Source organism: Lepidochelys kempii, chromosome 1 (genome assembly GCF_965140285.1).
Source record: "Lepidochelys kempii isolate rLepKem1 chromosome 1, rLepKem1.hap1, whole genome shotgun sequence".
Lineage (NCBI taxonomy): Eukaryota > Metazoa > Chordata > Testudines > Cheloniidae > Lepidochelys > Lepidochelys kempii.
In genome coordinates this window covers 311077787-311100760 of record NC_136380.1, presented here as the reverse complement: position 1 = coordinate 311100760, position 22974 = coordinate 311077787, and the positions used below count along the sequence as shown (strand labels likewise).

At 40.9% G+C, this 22974-nt stretch overlaps 1 protein-coding gene across 1 annotated transcript in view; it reads left to right on the top strand.

The window, feature by feature from the left end:
* Positions 1-22974, top strand: part of LOC140905264 (V-type proton ATPase subunit S1) — an 89083-nt gene that overhangs the window by 23078 nt on the left and 43031 nt on the right. Inside the window, exons 5-7 of the mRNA XM_078851147.1 lie at positions 12874-13067; positions 15382-15419; positions 21430-21515. Coding sequence (XP_078707273.1) covers positions 12874-13067; positions 15382-15419; positions 21430-21515 — 318 coding nt within the window. The remainder of the gene's footprint in view (positions 1-12873; positions 13068-15381; positions 15420-21429; positions 21516-22974) is intronic.

Genomic DNA, 22974 nt, shown 5'->3' with positions numbered 1-22974 from the left:
CGGAAAGTCAAATTCTGCTCATTGATCATCATCTGTAAAAATTATTTCTAAAAACATTATTATATTGGTCAGTATAAAACAAGAAACTCCCAGAGTGATACTCCTCCAAAGTTACATAGTGAAGCACACTTACAAAATTGCTGAACAAAGTGAAACAGCTATAGGAATAGGTTCACTGCTCCTGATTTTCAAAGTGGCCTCCTATTTTGTTTCCATAGTTATGCAATCACAAATAATTGTGAGGGTGTTTTTTAGCATGTAGACATCTAACTGTTTAATTTTTGAGTGCAATAATGTGATTAGACATCTCAATATTTTAAATGTTGGCCTACAGAGTTGTGCTACTGTTATTTATTGGAGCAAAAATGCAGACTTAACATTGAAAATGGAGTTGTCCTCAGCACTTTCTGACCTCCCACTCTAGTTCTTCTCATTAAGAATGTTTACAAAATGCTCAGGCAGCATTAGGGTGTCCCGATTTTATAGGGACAGTCCCGATGGGGCTTTGTCTTATATAAGTACCTATTACCCCTCACCCCCTGTCCCGATTTTTCACCCATGCTATCTGGTCACCCTAGGCAGCATGCTCAGTACACACTGTCCATCCTGACAGAAGCACACACCCCCAACTCGATGTACCCACTGTTCTCAGGTACTATTGGTTAGTGTGAAGGAGTGTTCACAGATGGCAGTCATAGATGCATTGTGGGAGACAGTGCTGGAAGAACAGAGTCTTCAAAATGCAGGACCTGCTGCTAGTGTCTCTAGCTCATATTAGAGCAGAGGGGGGAAGTATAAATCTGTTTAAGTCTCGTACAGCAAACCATATATATTCTCAAAGAGCCTGTGGCTTTTAGATGTTGTAAACTCTCCTCCTCACCCTTTTCCTGCATCAGTAACACTCCTGGACTCTTCAACTTGTCACCTGCACAGCAGATCATAATGTTTTTATGCCAACATGACTAACACCAAATTCAAATAACTATACGGCGCATGCAAAAGTGCATTTGGGAATGAGTAAGTTATGGAAGTTACAGTAAAATGTAACTGAAGAGCCAAGGGCTGCATCCTTAAAAGGCTGCAGTAATACTTCAGAATGTGACTCATCTCCTGTGCTTTTAAAATCGAAGCAGGGTTGTGCCTGCTTCATTAAGGAGCAATTCTTGCCCCTGCTTCCAGGGCCACAGAGGCTCCTTTGGCAGCAGAACAGGTACACGTCGACTGTTCAAGAGAGGGAAATATTTCAGGGAGCTGTGCAGGACGTACAGATACCTGCACGTTGCAAGACACCTGTGCGGGGATAGTCTTACATGACAGACCTGGGTGTTCTGGGGGAGGGCAGAGAGATTGACAACTGTGCAGATCCTCCCATTCTTTGCCCTATAGTTGGGCTATGTAAGAGTTTGCAGAACCATACGCACTCCATAACCTTGGAGGTAGGATTCCTCCTTGTGTCCACTTAAACCTCCACTCCGCATACAGAGAAGCTACTTATGCTGGACACTGGACTCTGGGTTTGCCCCACTCTTTTCAAGCACTTGAAGGAGAGGAAGGTGATCAGGAACAGTCAACATGGATTCACCAAGGCCAAGTCATGCCCGACCAACCTGATTGACTTCTATGATGAGATAACCGTCTCTGTGGATATGGGGAAAGTGATATACATGATATACCTTGACTTTAGCAAAGTTTTTAATGTGGTCTCCCACAGTATTCTTGCCAGCACGTTAAAGAAGTGTGGATTGGATGAATGGACTATAAGGTGGATAAAAAGCTGGACTAGATCATCTGGCTCAACAGGTAGTGATCAATGGCTTGATGTCTAGCTGGCAGCCGGTATCAAGCAGAGTGCCCCAGGGGGTGGTCCTGGGGCCGGTTTTGTTCAATATCTTCATTAATGATCTGGATGATAGGATGGAATGCACCCTCAGCAAGTTTGCGGATGACACTAAACTGCGGGGAGTGGTAGATACACTGGAGGGTAGGGATAGGGTCCAGAATGCCCTAGACAAATTGGAGGGTTGGGCCAAAAGAAATCTGATGAGGTTCAACAAGGACAAGTGCAGAGTCCTGCACTTAGGACGGAAGAATCCCATGCACTGCTACAGGCTGGGGACCGACTGGCTAAGCGGCAGTTCTGTAGAAAAGGACCTGGGGATTATGGTGGATGAGAAGCTGAATATGAGTCAATACTGTGCCCTTGTTGCCAAGAAGGCTAACAGCATATTGGGCTGCATTAGTAGGAGCATTGCCAGCAGATCAAGAGAAGTGATTATGCCCCTCTGTTCGGCACTATTGAGGTTACAACTGGAGTATTGCGTCCAGTTTTGAGGCCCCCACTACAGAAAGGATGTGGACACATTGGAGAGAGTCCAGCAGAAAGCAATGAAAATGATTTGGGGGCTGGGGCACATGACTTATGAGGAAAGGCTGAGGGAACTGGCTTATTTAGTCTGTAGAAGAGACGAGTGACGGGGAGATTTGAAAGCAGCCTTCAACTCCCTGAAGGAGGGTTCCAAAGAAGATGGAGCTAGGCTGTTCTCAGTGGTGGCAGATGACAGAACAAGGAGGAATGGTCTCAAGTTGCAGTGGGGGTGGTTTAGGTTGGATATTTGGAAAAACTATTTCACTAGTAGTGTGGTGAAGCACTGGAATGGGTTACCTAGGGAGGTGGTGGAATCTCCTTCCTTAGAGGTTTTTAAGGCCTGGCTTGACAAAGCCCTCAATCTTCTCTTCCGCAGACTAAACATCCCAGTTCCCTCAGCCTCTCCTCATAAGTCATGTGTTCCAGTCCCCTAATCCTTTTTGTTGCCCTCCGCTGGACTCTTTCTAATTTTTCCACATCCTTCCTGTAGTGTGGGGCCCAAAACTGGACACAGTACTCCAGATGAGGCCTCACCAATGTCGAATAGAGGGGAACGATCATGTCCCTCGATCTGCTGGCAATGCCCCTACTTATACATCCCAAAGTTGCCCTTGTTGCCAAGAAGGCCAAGGGCACACTGTTGACTCATATCCAGCTTCTCGTCCACTGTAACCCCTAGGTCCTTTTCTGTAGAACTGCTGCCTAGCCATTTGGTCCCTAGTCTGTAGCGGTGCATGGGATTCTTCCGTCCTAAGTGCAGGACCCTGCACTTGTCCTTGTTGAACCTCATCAGATTTCTTTTGGCCCAATCCTCCAATTTGTCTCGGGCCCTCTGTATCCTATCCCTAACCTCCAACGTATCTACCTCTCCTCCCAGTTTAGTGTCATCTGCAAACTTGCTGAGGGTGCAATCCACACCATCCTCCAGATCATTTATGAAGATATTGAACAAAACCGGCCCTAGGAGCGACCCTTGGGGCACTCCACTTGATACCGGCTGCCAACTAGACATGGAGCCATTGATCACTGCCCGTTGAGCCCGACAATCTAGCCAACTTTCTATCCACCTTATAGTGCATTCATCCAGCCCATACTTCTTTAACTTGCTGGCAAGAATACTGTGGGATACAGTGTCAAAAGCTTTCCTAAAGTCAAGGAACAACACATCCACTGCTTTCCCCTCATCCACAGAGCCAGTTATCTCGCCATAGAAGGCAATTAGATTAGTCAGGCATGATTTGCCCTTGATGAATCCATGCTGACTGTTCCTGATCACTTTCCTCTCCTCTAAGTGCTTCAGAATTGATTCCTTGAGGACCTGCTCCATGATTTTTCCAGGGACTGAGGTGAGGCTGACTGGCCTGTGGTTCCCAGGATCCTCCTTCTTCCCTTTTTTAAAGATGGGTACTACATTAGCCTTTTTCCAGTCGTCCGGGACTTCCCCGGATCACCATGAGTTTTCAAAGATAATGGCCAATGGCTCTGCAATCACATCCGCCAACTCCTTTAGCACTCTTGGATGCAGTGCATCCGGCCCCATGGACTTGTGCTCGTCCAGCTTTTCTAAATAGTCCCGAACCACTTCTTTCTCCACAGAGGGCTGGTCACCTCCTCCCCATGCTGTGCTGCCCAGTGCAGCAGTCTGGGAGCTGACCTTGTTTGTGAAGACAGAGGCAAAAGAAGCATTGAGTACATTAACTTTTTCCACATCCTCTGTCACTAGGTTGCCTCCCTCATTCAGTAAGGGGCCCACACTTTCCTTGACTTTCTTCTTGTTGCTAACATACCTGAAGAAACCCTTCATGTTACTCGTAACATCTCTTGCTAGCTGCAACTCCAGGTGTGATTTGGCCTTCCTGATTTCACTCCTGCATCCCCGAGCAATATTTTTATACTCTTCCCTGGTCATTTGTCCAGTCTTCCATTTCTTGTAAGCTTCTTTTTTGTGTTCGAGATCAGCAAGGATTTCACTGTTAAGCCAAGCTGGTCGCCTGCCATATTTACTATTCTTTCTACACATCGGGATGGTTTATCCCTGTAACCTCAATAAGGATTATTTAAAATACAGCCAGCTCTCCTGGACTCCTTTCCCTCTCATGTTATTCTCCCAGGGGATCCTGCCCATCAGTTCCCTGAGGGAATTAAAGTCTGCTTTTCTGAAGTCCAGGGTCCGTATTCTGCTGCTCTCCTTTCTTCCGTGTGTCAGGATCCTGAACTCGACCATCTTATGGTCACTGCCTCCCAGGTTCCCATCCACTTTTGCTTCCCCTACTAATTCTTCCCGGTTTGTGAGCAGGAGGTCAAGAAGAGCTGTGCCCCTAGTTGGTTCCTCCAGCACTTGCACCAGGAAATTGTCCCCTACCCCTTCCAAAAACTTCCTGGATTGTCTGTGCACTGCTGTATTGCTCTCCCAGCAGATATCAGGGTGATTGAAGTCTCCCATGAGAACCAGGGCCTGCGATCTAGTAACTTCCGTGAGTTGCCGGAAGAAAGCCTCGTCCACCTCATCCCCCTGGTCCGGTGGTCTATAGCAGACTCCCATCACGACATCACCTTTGTTGCTCACACTTGTAAACTTAATCCAGAAACACTCAGGTTTTTCTACAGTTTCATACTTGAGCTCTGAGCATCATACTGCTCCCTTACATACAGTGCAACTCCCCCACCTTTTCTGCCCTGCCTGTCCTTCCTGAACAGTTTATATCCATCCATGACAGTACTCCAGTCATGTAAGTTATGCCACCAAGTCTCTGTTATTCCAATCACATCACAATTCCTTGACTGTGCCAGGACTTCCAGTTCTCCCTGCTTGTTTCCCAGGCTTCTTGCATTTGTGTATAGGCCCTTGATATAGCTTGCTGATCGTCCCTCTTTCTCAGTATGAGGCAGGACCCCTGCCGTCTGACGCGCTCCTGCTCGTGCTTCCTCCTGGTATCCCACTTCTCCACTTACCTCAGGGCTTTGGTGTCCTTCCCCCAGTGAACCTAGTTTAAAGCCCTCCTCACTAGGTTAGCCAGCCTGCTTGCGAAGATGCTCTTCCCTCTCTTTGTTAGGTGGAGCCCGTCTCTGCCTAGCACTCCTCCTTCTTGGAACACCATCCCATGGTCAAAGAATCCAAAGCCTTCTCTCTGACACCACCTGTGTAGCCATTAGTTGACTTCCACGATTCGACGGTCCCTACCCAGGCCTTTTCCTTCCACAGGCAGGATGCTGAGCAGCCTCATCTCACCCTGATTTCAGAGGGAGTTGAACGCTTTGCAGGATCTGACCCATAATGACCACTTCTTGCCAAGCAAAGGGACATATGATGCAGTACATATGATAGAGTACATCATATGTAGGGGGCGGGTTGTATTGCCTATTAATGTTGCCTGACATTTCCCATTATAGGACACTGGTTTAGTTCACTTATAACTTTTCCAGTCATAACTGTCTGGGCTGAAAGTTTCCATGCTGGCTGGCTACCTCAGTCTGAATTGTTTTGGAAAATTTCAGCCAAGACGATTCAGCCATTTCTGAGAATGAGACTAAGGAAAAATGCATTGTTTTGCCCAAGACAAAAAATTCCGGTAATTTATCATTTGAAAATCGCTAGCACCCAGGTGCTTTGGAGAAAGGACTTGGTAGGGCAGTGTCATGTATGTCAGGGATATGCCTTTTGCTGTTCCCATGGAAATCCATCCAAAATTGGCCAAGTTATAAGCCCTTGAAAAAATTCACATGCTTAGTAAAGACTTACCGGATTTAACAGCTTTTCCCAAAGATTCCTTCTACAATGGGCATGCTCCAGCCCAGGGCTGAGTTGGACTTTCCCTGTAGTTGTAGCTGTGGACTTCTGTGGGGTGTGCTGGGACTAGATCCAGATCTGGGCATGTCAAGGTTCCTCCCCCACTCTGAACTCTAGGGTGCAGATGTGGGGACCTGCATGAAAAACCTCCTAAGCTTATCTTTACCAGCTTAGGTCAAAACTTCCCCAAGGTACAAAATATTCCACCCTTTGTCCTTGGATTGGCCACTACCACCACCAAACAAATACTGGTTACTGGGGAAGAGCTGTTTGGAAATGTCTTTCCCCCCAAAATACTTCCCAAAACCTTGCACCCCACTTCCTGGACAAGGTTTGGTAAAAAGCCTCACCAATTTGCCTAGGTGACTACAGACCCAGGCCCTTGGATCTTAAGAACAATAAACAATCCTCCCAACACTTGCACCCCCCCTTTCCTGGGAAATGTTGGATAAAAAGCCTCACTAATTTGCATAGGTGACCACAGACCCAAACCCTTGGATCTGAGAACAATGAAAAAAACATTCAGTTTTCTTACAAGACGACTTTTAATAGAAATAGAAGTAAATAGAAGTAAAGAAATCACCTCTGTAAAATCAGGATAGTAGATAGCTTACAGGATAATTAGATTCAAAACACAGAGAACCCCTCTAGGCAAAACCTTAAGTTACAAAAAAGATACACAGACAGAAATAGTTATTCTATTAAGCACAATTCTTTTCTCAGCCATTTAAAGAAATCATAATCTAACACATACCTAGCTAGATTACTTACTAAAAGTTCTAAGACTCTATTCCTGGTCTATCCCCAGCAAAAACAGCATAAAGATAGACAGAGACCCTTTGTTTCTCTCCCTCCTCCCAGCTTTTGAAAGTATCTTGTCTCCTCATTGGTCATTTTGGTCAGGTGCCAGCGAGGTTACCTTTAGCTTCTTAACCCTTTACAGGTGAGAGGAGTTTTCCCCTGGCCAGGAGGGATTTCAAAGGGGTTTACCCTTCCCTTTATATTTGTGACAGGGCACTAGAACTGAGAGCAGGGAAGCTGTCTCTTCTGCTCTCTTAGTGCCTCTCCTGTTGGGCCCAGGCAGCATGAAGAAGGAAGCTGTCTGACTTGACTGCAGAGGGGACAAGAGATGGACCTAGGAGGGCACAGAGATTGTTACTGGGAGCCAGGAAGGGAAACTGGGGCAGGGGGGGATAGGGACTTAGGAGCCAGTAGGTGCAGGGGGAGACTGAGATTTGTTGAGGAGCTCATGGAGGGAGATTGGGACTGGGATTGAGTGCAGGGGCACATGGGGGTGTGTGTGTGAAAATGGTGACCAGAGTGGAGGAGAGAGACCAGATCAGAGGAGCCAGGTGAAGTGGGGACTGGGACTGGCTGGACAAGGAGCTGTTGGGAGGGGACTGAGTGGACAAGGAAACTGGGTGTGGCGGGAGACTGGGACAGAAAGTCTGGAGGTATTAAAGTAGGACATGGTGGCCAAGGAGACTGTAAATTGCATTTTTCTATATTGCTCCATCAATAGGATTGTAAATATGTTACATTAAATTATATATTGTTTAAGCAAAACATTTTTCTTTCACTTAGGTGCACATATGTATTACTTTAGCAATAGTTGAGCATCTGTGAACAAAGTCATAGATTTGAAGTCCAGGAAAGGTCATTGAGCCTGACCTTCTGTAGAACAGAGGCCACAAAAATTCACCCAGTTGTCTCCGAATCAAGCTCATAACTTCCAGTTGAGTGAAAGCATATCTTTTAGAAAGAAATCCAGTCCTGATTCTTTGATGAAAGGCCCTATCATAATATATACACAATAGGGGACAAAGGGAAAATCAGCCATGAATTTCTTCACCTTAGGCAAATTCAGATCTTTAGTGTTGCATGATCACAAATTTTTACATCTCAATATACAAACTTTGTTGTATCAGTGATTAAGAAATAATAGCTATGCCATGTCACCTGAGCATTCTCCTCTTGAACTTCAGAGATGCAAATTTATTCACAGACTTAAACTAGAGATCTCATTTAGTATGGATGTGTGCATGTAACAGCATGTGTAATACAAGGAAAAAATTTAACTTGCAAAGAGAGTTATAGGGTTATAAGCTGCAGAGACATTTGCAGCTATTAGATTTGTTCAGCTACATCATTAACAGCTGTTTTGAGCTTTTGGGATCAATGAGTATGTGTGCAATTAGAGGCTTCCATTTCCAGTTAATACAGAAAACGATGTTACAAGTACACCATTTGTCCTAAAGGTTCAAGCAATTTTTTTTATTAAATAATAAAATGCAAAGATTAGCATTCTGGGAGAATGTCTGTCAAGCAAATTATATCCCACAAACTGTTTCCCCAAGTATTAGCTGTGGCTGTTCCTCCACTGATACTTAACTTTATGGAATTACAATGTAAAATAAAGCAATCTAATTAGCTGCCAGCTGTGCAGTTGTGTAATTACTATTGTAAGTCAGAACTTTTTGCTAGATATTGTATGTGTGTAAATGTACATATGCACAGCTACACGACTTATTATTATAGACACTCCTTGATAGCCAAATATAATCTAATTGGCCAAAACAAACGTATGTATGTAACTGAAAATAATTGCCATCATTATCGGCACTAAAAACTGTTGATCATTTTACCAACTGGCTGAACAGGGACATATAATCCTATCTCAACATGATTGCTTAACAGGTATAAACTATATTGCTATAAGCATCTTTATATCTGCATAACTGCACACACGGTACGAGTTGCACCATTTTAACTGTTGGTTTCTAAACCAATGTAATTGTAGCAGTACAGAACTGTGTAGACCAGTCCTCAGTCACCCATGTCCCCTCCTTTCTGTTTAAAGAGGCTGAAATATTATTCCCTACCCTACCAGGAAACCTATTGCTATTTACCCTTGTACTGACTTCAACTAAATTGATACAAGATAGTCTTAAACCAATTTAAGAGTCTCCACACAAGAGGATTACACCAATTTAACCAGATTCAGTTTCTAACCCAATTTAATTAAATTGGTACAATTGCCTGGGATAGAGAAGGCCTTAGAATCTTTAAAACTTTGTTTTTGTTTACACTTATTTAACTTCAGTGACTACCTAACCTTTTAGATAAAGGTTGTCTTTGTTAAAGATTCAAACCTTCCCCTTCAGCTGTGGTGTGAAGACACACGGTAAACATGCTCTAAGACACTACTTCCTACTATTAAGAGGTTTTCAAGCACAAGTAGGGATGACCTGACTTGGCATTCCTGATAGTTACAAGGTTTTTTCAAAAAAGTAGAAAATAAAAACAAATGAATAAAATCAGGCCCTCTTTATACATCACAAAGAAGCAAAATAAGTACATAAATAAAGAACAAGCAATGCACCCATTTTTAAAAGAACAATTTGAAATTAACCTGTAATGGAAGGGCAGGAACAAATTTAATAAATGAGATATGCAATAACAACAGTCACAACATTAGGAAATGCAATGGAATGAAAAGCTTCTTATTCACAAATACTTTCAGTAGTTGAAATAACTATTATCTGCTAAAGTATATTGCATCAATTTTCCCTAGAACTATAATGCATAATTTCATGTATGCGTCCTGAAACTTGTGGTAAAGTATATTTTATTAATCTAAAAATATAAAATACATTATGTAAGATGAAAACTTCAAAAATAGTGACAACACTAATTTTCCATGTGATTGTCATTGATTTTCAAAAGACTGTTACCTGAGTAGAAACAGATGGTTCTTCCAACTCTCTTTGCTTTGCATATGTGACACTAATTGATCAGTGTGGTAGAAAATAAACCCACAACTTTGATATTTTAAATGGCATTTTTGCAGATTAAAGACTTCAAGGATCTCTCATTTATATGAAGAAACATGCCTACTTCTGGCTTGTTTTTGCCCTGGAAAAGTCTGGGAACATAAGAATCTTCTCCCCAAAATACGTTTTGTTACAAAATTGACAGAAAAGTATCTAAACACAATCTGTATCTAAGAGCAAATGAGAACAATTAACAATCTTTCTGGAAACAAATGAAATAAATTAAAAAGGTTCCTGTAATGTTTGATCTAAAAGAGGAGTAGGTGACTTGTAAAAAGACAAAATTCATTCCGATGATGATTCGACATAGCCAGCAGAATTTCCTTTTACAAATATTTTACACTCCAGCTTCTTTCTATGCAGGGGTTCCACTGTCACTCTGTGTGCTTAGGGAGAACACTTCTCTCCCTTTCCCCTGCAGATCTTCCCAATATCCAGCTTGATTACTCAGAACTGGATTTGCCCCTTAGTGCCTGATCCTTCATTGGAATGCAAAATCAGGCTCATCTGGGTAGCTCTATGCATTCTCAATCCCATTTAAAGGGTGCAGGATTCTGATGAGCTGAAGATATATGCTAGTCTGAATATATGCTAGACAGCTAAAGCGTCATAGAATCATAGAATATCAGGGTTGGAAGGGACCCCAGAAGGTCATCTAGTCCAACCCCCTGTCATGTGGGTTCTTTAATGACAGGTATGCAATACTCATATAGGTTTTTCAATATCCCTCTTCATAATTTTTATAAATCAAGACACTGATCACTAAAAATGTTTCTTTAACAAAAAAGTTTAAAAAATGCTTAATACTCTTGTTGGAACAATTCCTGCTGCTGGAAGCAAGGGGTTCAGAGATTATGAGGCTGGAAGGGATCACTGTGATCATCTAGTTTGGCTCTCTACATAATACAGGCCATAGACTTCCCTGAATTAAAGTAGCAAAACTATTGGCATTAAATATAGCATCAGGATTTTCTCATGCAATATGTCAACTATCTTCAGGTTCATTAACCAAAACAAGCAATACAGGATATGACATCATTTTCCTGTAAAAGGAGCTGAGAAGCCTTCTCAGAGGCCTGTGAACCAAGGCAGGCTGGCCCTGTTTTCATTCCTGTAGTTATTTTTCTACCATCCTGGCTAATTGGACAATACAACCGAGGTATCTTTGATTTGCAGCTAGACAAACTGTGAAAATGTCTAACCTTAGCCTGGAGTTCTCTCCTTTAAAATCAATACTATCAGGAAACATAAGCAACAGCAAAACATCTGAGCAATCAGAAAAACAGAAAAGGGTCATGAAAGTGTTAGGGAACAGAAAGAATGAGTTGGAAGAGAAAAGCTTTAGCAACACCATAACACTAGCACTAGTTAAGAGAGAGTCTGTAACAAGTTTAATATCAGAACACTAGATATAGTAGCAATTATCCCTAAGTTTAGAAATGCAAAAGAGAAGATACTGTGAACTAGGTGTCATAGTCACCAGGCAGCCTGTTTTAGACTCTATTAGTCTTTCTCAAGTGCACATTTGTGGATCAGCCTTGCTACTATCACACTTCTCTAGAAAGAACCACGTGGTTCAGCCATTCTGGATCTGGATTTCTGCATGGCAGCCGCCCCCGGTTCCCAACCATGTTAAGGCAACAGGCCCAACTGGCCTTAGCACCTGTCAGCGTCTCAATTCGGGAGCCTGTGATAGTGTAGGTTTGCAGTGACACAGAAACAGCATCTTCAGAACATTAGCGTTATTTATTCATTCTTGCAGAAAGAGGTTTTTTTGTTTTGTTTTTTAATTCAATTTCCATGAGAGTTTGGCTCAGAAGCCTGAATAAAGGAGTCATGCTCACCTGATCAAATAACAGATATACCGTTTGATCAATCCCAACTGAGTCAGCTCAGTCCGAGTTTTGTGATTCAGGTTTTGAGTAGCAAGCCAAGAAGTAATTGAAATTTATGAAAATACTAATAAAAAATTAAATAGCAATAGCATGAGATTTCATAGCTGTAGCTCACGAAAGCTCATGCTCAAATAAATTGGTTAGTCTCTAAGGTGCCACAAGTACTCCTTTTCTTTTAGCATGAGATTCTGTGACCCCAAAATAGGCAAGATTTATCAAATTATTTGTTACAAATTAGTCACTCATAGCACTTATCAAGAATGGGTATTTAAGATGCAAAGTGTGTAGACATGGTAGTGTGGCTGTCTGGTACTGAATTGTACTGTTCTAACTTGTGCTTACCTATATTGATTAGTTTCAATTACAACGGCATTAATTTCCTGTTTGACAGCTGTTTGATATCCTCTATGTATTAGACTGATAGTATAAATACACTTCCTCGTGGTGTAGTAGCCATGGAGATGGAATTACTGTGTCACATTGAGACACACTGGTGTAGAAGTGTGAGGAAACTAGCACTGTATGTGTTCTGGGGCATGCAGGCCAGGAGCTGTCAATCTAGCCCCTTTCAGTATCATGCTTACAAGCCTTCATGTGGAATATGTGCTAAATAAAATGTGCTATCAATTTAAAGAGATATAAAACCTGTTGGCAAAAATGTTAATACATTACTGGTTGAAAAATACAGGATTATCTTTGTGAAAATATTCAAACAAATTTTACAAAAAAAATTCATCAACATTTTGAATTTTCAGACATTTCAAAACCTATAAACTGGTGAAAAAATAGAAAAAAAATTAAGCTTTGCAAAGTTTTAATAATTTTGAAAAAATTTCAACCATCTCTACCAGTGCTCATTACTTGCCATTTTTTTAAATTGCCATGTTGGATTTGTGCGCAGATTTGAATATCATAATCAAGAATATAAAAAAGCAATCTGCCTGTGTCTTAACTATGAAGCAGATGACTAAATTCTCCACATACTTATTACAGAAACTCCTTGAGTCTTCATCATCCTCTTTAGTTTTATCGGCTGTTGACTGTCAGGCTACCAGTTACCTTTTGGATTATTTTCAAGAATCAATGGATTGGAAGCTAACAGACATAGACGAGTTTGAGGTATCTAAGCTGGAAGTAGACACATCCAAGCCCAACATATTTGTGGTAAAGCTACAGCCAGTCAGCAGGTATGGAGCTTGTTGCAATAAAGATTGGAATGGACATTTCTGTTTTCAGGATTTTCAAGCCTTCTTGAACATGCCATGTGTATTAACCATCTATATAAGCCACTAAAGCCCAGATTTGTAAAAGTTATTGAGGCATTGCTATGCTCAGTGTTGCAACACCTGACTGATTTGGGATCTTATTTTCAAAAGGAATTTAGGCACTTAGGAGCCTGAATCACATTGACAGTGAAGTGGCTGAGGGCCTAAATCCCTTTTGAAAATTGGATTTAGGATCCTAAATTAGTTAGGCGTTGTAATGCTGAGCACAGCAACACTTAAAAACCTTTAAAAATCTGTGCCTAAAACAATAGTGTTACAGGATTAAGAAAGTTATCAAATATTTTGCTCTAAATACACACTCTGTATTATTTCACATTGCCTGTTAAGTTTACCAAGGGCAATATTTGAATGATGTAGAGAAGGTCAATCATATTTTACCTCTGTCATTATCCTAGAAACATTGAGCACCGAATGGAATTAAATGGCAACACATTTATAACTGATAAAGGGAATTATTTTATGCAACACATAATGAACCTGTGGAATTCACTGCCATAAGGTATTCCAGAGTTTAAGAACCTAGCAGGATTATAAAAAGGATTGGATGTTTATATCAATATTGAGATCTTAGCCACATTAGACAGGATGAAATTATAAATATTAAATTATAAATGGTAAAATTTTAAAGGAAATTATAAAATCCTTCATGTTTCTGGGACTAAGCCATCTTCTCTCTGATGGGGTTAGGGAGAAAGTTCCTTCATAGGCATGTTATTGCATGATTGTTAATTATGGGGCTTTTACACCTCTTTCTGGAGTGTCTGGTATGGAGCACGGTTGGAGATAGGATACTGAACTATAGGGACCATTCTCCTGACCTGGAGATTTCTGTGTTTCTGTTTCAACAAAAAGCTACGAAGTTTATAGGCAGTCCTATCAGGCGCTGTCAGAATTCCCGTTAGGTACTTTATCTCAATATAGTCATACAAATTATTGAGTTTGACAGGACTTTGATTATTTTATTTAATCTGATAATAACTTGTTCTGTTGTCAATTTCACCATTGCTTGGCATATTTCTAGCCAGTCTTTCTATTCTCTTCCAAGTGACAGCAGTGATAAATTACTGTAAACATTTCTGTCACTGATGTCATGAGAGGAAAGAGCACATGGAGATGCTTTTAAACATAAAAGTAAATTGTACATGTGAAAAATCTAAAGTTACATTGAAATTTATTTTGCCTCTGTGCTCATTGGAATTTACCCTGTAACACCCTCAAGTCTTTGAATGCTAGCTTTTACATTTGTAGCTCTCAGTACAATTCAGTACAATCAAGCAACTAGTTTACTTTGAAGTTGATGCTAAAAATTTGCAGACCACACTGCAAGATGTTGAGAGCAACTTTTAAAATATTAGCTTCCTATTTACAATGTTGAGTTTTGCTTATTGCTGTGCCCTGAAGGCCAACTTATGCCTGCCCCATGCCAAAGGGGGAGGCAGATACTGGGCAGTCCCTTCTTGCCCTAGTGGACCTGCACAGGAGGCAGCTATAATTTGGTTTGCTGTGCTGAGGAGCACTGCCAGCAGCATTAGGAACCCTAGAAGAAGCATGTATGGGCACAGTGAATGTGGGACCTGTCCTGCTTGCAACACTAACCCCACCAAGCATCAACGTAAGAGTGTTGGGGAGAGAAGGGCTGGCTACACAGTTTGCAATGGTGTCACAAGTCCCTCTGCTCAGTTCATTCCCCTGATACCTCCATACATGCACCGTTGCTTGAACGGTGGAGCTCCTCCCTCGCTCTAGTATAACTCTAACTCTATCAAAGACATAACTGAACCCTAAGATAGCATAACGTTATATAGCATGTCACAGTACAGATACAGGCAAGAGCTCTGTCCTAAGGGGCTTACAAGCTAATATCAGACAACATGACATAATGAGAGGGGACAGAACTTAATGAGAGGGAGTCTGGGGAGGGAAGGACCAGGTTAATACCAATAACGTGGGTTCTTGTTCTGGGGAATTCAACAGCTTGATGGAGCAAAGAAGTTTGAGTTTTTCAGGAATAAAATAAATACTTCTTAGTTGACTAGTTTCTTGTGGGCTTTGCAGAAGAAAGAAATGGACTTTAAGGATTGAATAAGAAGGGAGTAGTGGCTTTGCAGATCAGCATAGGAAGGGCATGCCAAAAGTGGCCTTTAACGCCAGACATTTCTTGAGAATATTATTTTGGTCTATACAATATTTTAATTATCTTTCTTTTTTTGTATAGATTAAATGATATTTCTACAAAGGCTTTTGCTGCAAATGGTAAGCAATGTGGCTGCTGTATCCAGTGTTTCATGATTTGGTCCTATTTTCCTGAGGCTGCATGCTATACCTTCTAGTGATTCCCAACAATTGGTATGATACTATTATTAATTCTTTAGGATTCTTTTAATCTATCTGCACCTATATTACTTGTCTATAGCCAATCACCATAGCATTTAGGTACTGACAGCCTGATCCAAAGTCCACCGGAATCAATGGAAGTCTCCCAGTTGACTTTACTGGATCAGGCCCTAAATATGACTGGTCTTTTTGTGATTGATACTATGAATTCCATCCTTGCTTCAGTGTTAAGCCTCTGCTCACTGTGTCTCCTATTTACTTCTGTAAATTTTAGCCCACCCACCCATATGTTTGTACATTATAGTGCACACAACTAAATAGGAGGTGTCAGCTCAAGAGGGCAAGATTGAGGTCTTAGTCTAGTAAAATGGTACACATGATTGAAAAGATTGGGAAATGCTTCTCCTGCCTCTGTAAAATGATAATGGGGCCCTTCAAAGAGTGTTTGATTTTAAGTTTAATTTGTTGTTGGTTTTGTAGGTACCACACAATGCTTTTTAAGGGGGCATCAGTGCACACATTTCTGTATTAAAAACCTTTTCCCCCCTAGGGTATGTAAGCTAGCTGTAAAACAATTACTATATGCAAATAGACAGCCCTAGTTTTCACAGGGCTTTAACTTGGGCTCCAAATTAGAACTCCTATTATGAGGCTTGCAAATAACTGTAGGGGCAATTCTCAGGGGTACCAATGATTGCACACACAATCAATTCATTACTGTAGGTGGCTAAGTGGCTATACAATGTGCCTATAATTATGTGCGTCCCCAAAACTGCAGATCTAAAATCAGAGGCAGCTGTTGGAAATCAGGAAGAACTTCTTAGTTCTGAAGTTAATGGTGCTTTATTTTTGAGTAGGACAAAGTGAATTTGATTTTTAAGTAGAAAGTATTAGCTGGTCTCTTTCTCTGAATCACTGAGGCACTATGGTAGCATCACTAGCCAAAAAAAGCACAAACCCCTGGAGAACTAGAGGCTGAGAACTGCCCTAAACTCCACCAGCTGATAGCAGTCCCCAAGGGACATTCCGACAGATGGGGACTGCCAGAGTGTAGCATTTTCTGGCCACACCCCTGAGATCTCTCCTATTCTGGAACTGCAGAGGTGGTGGGATAATGTAGGAATTGGCTATATCCACTCTGTGTATGGGGGACTCACTGCTCCAGCAAAGAAATGGCCAGTTTCTGCTTCCTTTGCACACCTGAGCAGCAAAAGCTAGGCCCTGGCCTGCATTTCAATTGTGTCATCAGCTATATAAAAGTAGAAATGCGTGCTGGCTCCACAATTCATGTTCAGTCCTTTTGGTTCTTTTGCCAACCATGGTGATACCAAAGCACTACCCAATAACTCCTGAAAATATCAGTGACAGTGAATTTAAACTTAAAAAATGAAAAGTTACTGAACTGCTGATTTAGGTCAATGGTCTATGGAATTGATGGGACAAAATCATATAGGAATCTCACTGTTCTGTTCCAAAAACTGCATTATATAAAAGGTTCGCATTACAGCTTTCCGAATCATGCATTCCATGTTCCAGCAAATCTGTTTATTATTAGCCACACAACGCAATCCATTTGCCAAATGTTACTGCTATCAGGAGACCTCTTGAGGTCACAATTCCTTGCAAGGTCATTAATTATTTGTATTTATTATTTACTGATGACTGATAGCTACTATTGGTGTTTGGACCAGTAACAACAAATGCCATTTGTCACATCCCTGTAACATGACAAGAATGCCGTAAACCAATAAATATTGTGTATTGTTTCTGACAATGCCAACAGTAAAATCAAGAGAAATACTGCACTCCTGTAACAGTGAATAGCAACTCAAAAATACTTGTATGCATCTCACAGTGAATTCTTTACTTTCTTCCCAGAGGCACGCACAGGAATAAAAATTTTCCCGTTTTTGAGGGGCACTTTCTGTGCACCCCATGGCTGGAGGAGCTCTCTCTCTCTGAGCAGCCAGAGGAGCTGGTTTTCCCCGCTGTGGCCCCAGGACCAGTGGAGATGGCTCTCGTCCCCTCCTCCCAGCAGCTGGAGAAGCTGGATCTCCCCCACACCCTGGCCCCAGAGCAGGAGGACCTGTCATCTCCCACCCTGGCCTGGTGCCAGAGGAGCTTGCTCTTACCGTCCTGGCTCTGGAGGAGTTCTGTGCCTCCACTGGTTGGGGGGTGGGGTGTGCCCCAGCTTCCCCCCCCCCACAGCATGCCCCTGTTTCCTCCCCACTGCACATAGTTTTAAAATATGACACAACAAAACTCCAGAAGACTCTTGTGCAGTTTTATTTACTAGAGATATCATGTTTTGTTTAAGATAAGCTAGAAGTCAGATCTGGATTTCAAACACCCCAAAGTCTGACTTGAAGTGATAAGATGATGTAGGTGGTGGTCAGCATGTTATAGAAATGAGACCAGCTGGGAAATTTAGATTAGGGTTCAGATTCCAAACTTCCCCAAAATTCCATGTATCCAGACTTATGGTCTTGGTTAAGATTTCATTTTCTGTGTGTGTATGTAATAATTGTGAAAAGATTACCTTGGGCTACGTCTCTCATTTTTTAAAGATCATTTTTTTCTCTCTTAGGCCATTATTCTTTCACCTCTTCAGGATACTGGGGGGGGAGGGGTTTCGTGATTTTTACCTTTGTCTTGTTCCTTCTGTTTCCTTTCAGTATTTTCCGTTTCCCTCTTGTTTGAGGCAGAGTATATGACATTCACTTAGGATTTTCTCTATTTTCCCTTCTGCTAAGATCCTTCCCTTCTCAGTAGACCCTTTCCTCTATACCAGCTGTCTGCTAGATTCTTCTCCATTAAGTGCTTGTTCCTGCACCCATTGCAGTCAATGGCAAAACTCCCATTGACTTTAATGATCTGGGATAAGGCCCTTAATTGCTTCCTCATTTATTCCTCCTTCCCTTCTTCTCAGTCTGTTCCTCCTAACCCCTATTTCTTACCCATTACTTTTCTCCATTATTTCTCTTTCTCCTTCCTTCGCTTTCCTATTCTCCTCTCTTGCTATTTTTTTGCTGCCCCTTCTCTTTCTTTCGATTTCTCTCCTTCCATTCCCTTTCCTCTCCCTCAGTTCTTCTCTTCCTTCCTCCCCACGCCCATGGTGTAAAAGTTCAGTGAGGACATCAAGATTGATTAGGAAGTAACATACGATAGTCCTGGTGCTCATCCTGCAGTTCTTATTTAAATCAAGTGCTCACTGAAATTAATGGGAGCTTCAGTAGAGACTGCAGGTTCTGGACCTTCCAGAAGGGAATAGGGGAATTATTTTCTGTTATCAGTTTTGGTGGAGGTTCTTAATTTAGATAACAAATATATAGAAGTTGGGTACTAAATATATGGCTGCAGGATTCTAGTTGTACTGCTACTGGCTTTTTTGTGTTTTAACTTTTAAACATTATTATTTTAATTTCATAAATAGTAAATAGGGGTTGTATTGTGCTGGGTGCTGTATAAACACAGAGCTACACACTACTTGCCTTGAAGCGTTTATAATCTAAGAAACATTCTTAAAGATACTTTCAAATAAATGGATAGTGTGTGTGTCATGGGGTTTTGGTATTTTTTGGTAACAGGTGAATTGTAGTCTTTATCAAACATACTGTCCTGAGGGTATTCCCATGACAACTCCTCTGAATAAATAGATTGCTTCTAGACCTTCCTGAAAGCAAAAAGTCATTGATATTCTTGGTAGCTATAGCTACGCTTGTCTCCTTTTTTCAGTGAAATGCTAAATAATGTATTATTACCACAGAAGTTCTTTGGTTATCTTAAATGAGACACAAACACATTTTATATTATATTATACCTGCGGCAAACAGCGACTCAAGCTGTTGGGTTTTTTAAAGTGACACTGTACATAAATCTGCAGGATGTAATTTCTCAGAGCTCCTAGATCAAAGATATAAAATGTAAATGTCATTTGTGTTGCTGGGGAAAGTCTATGTGCGGGATTTTTTATAGGAGATACATTTTGTTTATCATTTAAAAAAAACACCTTTAGATAACTGCCTCTCTTGAGTGAAATTGTTATTGTCTTAACTGTGCAAACTTGGCAAAATCCTGCTGAAAAATAGTTATGTAAATTTTCACCAAAGCTGCCTAAGCGTGAGAGCACAATTTCACTAAATAGGAGAGGTTAAAAGGGTAATGAAATGAGAGCAGATACTGATAAATGAAAATTAAACTCAGTTACTGTAGCTTGTCCACTTAGAATCTGTATAAGAAGCCTGTTTTGGCTGGGTTGTGAAATACCCATTCATCGGACAGGTTTGCTTAGTAGACAAGAAGCAGTAACAGGAAATATTAGCCCACTGACTGACTTCTCCATCAATCACACTGAAAAAGCTAACGTTTCTTGACATTCACCATGTGTGTTCTTGATCTTATGTAGTTTTTTCCTAGTGTTTTCAGTTGCAGTTGGCAAACTTGAGATAAGCTGTAAATTGTCATAATTATATATGATTTTATGAATGATGAATGTTCCATAAGAATATTCTTTGGACTCCCTTACTGAAAACTTCTGCAAAACTATGGCAAGACACTGAGTTTGGAAAACCTGGTACTTTGTAATGATTCCTCCATGTATAGTCATAGAATCATAGAATATTAGGGTTGGAAGAGACCGCAGGAGGTCATCTAGTCCAATCCCCTGCGCAAAGCAGGACCAACACCAACACCATATAGTTATGCCACCATCTTCATGACAACTTACCTTATTTTTCTCAGAAATGTTAACAGCAGGGCTAATGAATTATCTGTTTCTGCTCCTATTGAAGTCAATAGCAAAGTTTCCATTGACTTCAGAGTTAGTAAGGTCAGACCCAAAATTCACAATGTCAAGTAGAATTATTACTCTCAGTATAGTACATATTGTGCACATATCTTAGGTACACTAACCCTTTGAGCTTTGTTTGGTGGTAAGTTTCCAATAATCATATGCTCTGAACATTCTGGGGTACATGGTATAATTTCTCCCCTTATAAACACAGTTTACTAATTCTTCAGCTTTATTTTTAATTAGCTGGTAATTTAACTAGCAGTCATAGATATCCTTTTATCATTTGCTGGATGATCTTCTCTTCTGTCACTTTCCTAAAACCCACTCTCGCAGGTATCCTTCCTACTGTACTTTCTTCACAACTTCAGAACCCCTTCTTTATCTGAATTGTTGTCTTGTCTAATGTGGACTGTAACTTCCTTAGGGCAGTGAATGTCTCTTACTCCCTTTTTGTAAATCCAGCCTCAGCTGGAGTACAGTGTCCAATTCGGGGCACCACACTTTAGGAAAGATGTGGACAATTCAGAGAGAATCCAAGGAAGAGAAACAAAAATGGTAAAAGTTTTAGAAAACCTGACCTACGAGGAAAGGTTGTAAAAACAGAGCATCTTTAGAACTGAGCAGAAAGACTGACGGGGTGGGGATCTAAAAAATCTTCAAATATGTCAATGGCTATTATAAAGAGGGCAGGGATCAATTGTTCTCAATGTCCACTGAAGGTAGGACAAGAAGTAATGGGCTTAATCTGCAGCAAGGTACATTTAGGTTAGACATTAGGAAAAACTTGCTACCTATAAGGATAATTAAGCTCTGGAATAGGCTTCCAAAGGAGGTTGTGGAATCCCCATCACTGGAGGTTTTAAAGAACAGGTTCAACAAACAGCTGTCAGGGGTGGTCTAGGTTTACTTAGTCTTGCCTCAGCACAAGGGGCTGGACTTGGTGACCTCTCGAGGTCCCTACTCACCCTACATTTCTGTGATTGTAAATTATCATACAACTTGTGGTGTCATATAAATTATTTCAAATAATAATCCTAGTAAGTTTAAATACCTATCTATGCTGTTACTTGTATTATGATCATAGATTTTTAGTTCTCAACTTAGAGTTTGGTAAACTATACAAATGTGTATTTACAGACAAAATAATTGGAAGACTGCAAGAAAATCTGCAAGAACAAGGAATTCAGTTTTCAGTAATTTACACTGCAGTGAGACCTTCACGGGTGAGTAGTCTTCCGTGTCTAGAGCTGTCAATTTTTTGTAGTATAACAATACTTGCTAATGAATGTTGTACGTGACTTTCAGGATTACACAAGTAAACAGTCAGTCCTGTACAAGACTTTGCACAGAAAGGATTGCCTGGATTTTCAATTACAGACCTGTATTTTTAATAGGCTTGTGAATTTGCCATGTTTTTAGTGGTCTTTATAACTCGTAATTTTTTAAAAGCATAATGTTTAGATTTTTTTCCATTTAATTCCTGTCTTTTGCATAAAAAGGACCTTAAGGAAGAACATATTGGCTCAGGATTATCACGTCTTTCATCTCTAGAGGGTTCAAATCTAGATCAGGTCATTATTAGCCAGAAGTTGTTAATTAGCTGATGGATGTTAATTGTCCAGAGAACTGAGTTGGTGATCTAAATCTAGTTCCAGATAGATGAGGTTCAGCCAGAACTGACTGCGCTTTTTGATGGTAGTCTGAGGTAGTAATCAAATAGATACAGATACTGGACTATTTGCAGATGACACACAGATTAGTAGTGAGGTAAATAATGATGGGGACAGGTCACTTTTCTCCGTGTGACCTGTTTCTCTTGGCAAGCTGGTTGAAAACAAACAACATAAATTTTAATACAGCCAAATGCAAGGAATTCTAGGAACAAAGAACATAGGCCATACTAAAAGGAATGTGGACTGTACCCTAAAAAGCAGGGACTTTGAGAAGGACCTCAGTGTTATAGGGTACATCTACATAGGGATAAAAACCCATGGCTGTCCTAGGTCAGCTGACTTGGGCTTGCAGGTCTTGGGTCCCAGATTCAGATACAGTGGTGGATCAATATGAAGACACTTGCACTGCTGTTGTCTCTGCTGTCCATGTCCTGTGGATAAAGAGTGGACTTCAGTCTCTAGGGCTTTCAGTCAGGTTCTTTCAAAAGTAGTAAATTCTGTATTTTAAAGAAGGTCCACGATAATAATTACAATGAGTTGTCACAGTTCTTTCCAGTATGAAATGGAAGGAAGTAGTCACTCGCAAATTGCAGATATGCATTTGGTAGATTTCGAAAGAAAAAAATTGGGGTTGGTTACAGGAATGTGAGGAATGTTGAAAGTAATATTGAAATCTGTAATGATTTTAAAGTGATTCATTTCAGAGTAGCAGCTATGTTAGTCTGTATCCGCAAAAAGAAAAGGAGGACTTGGGGCACCTTAGAGACTAACAAATTTATTTGAGCATAAGCTTTCGTGAGCTAGCTGTAGCTGATGAAAGCTTATGCTCAAATAAATTTGTTAGTCTCTAAGGTGCCACAAGTCCTCCTTTTCTTTTTAAAGTGATTCAGTTCAGCCAACTGGAGCTTTATTCAATAATTAAAGTAATGCAGTCATTTTTAATTCTTCTACATTCCACAAACTGAGCCCTCTTAAACTCTTCTACATTCTAAATTCAAGCCCATGTAAA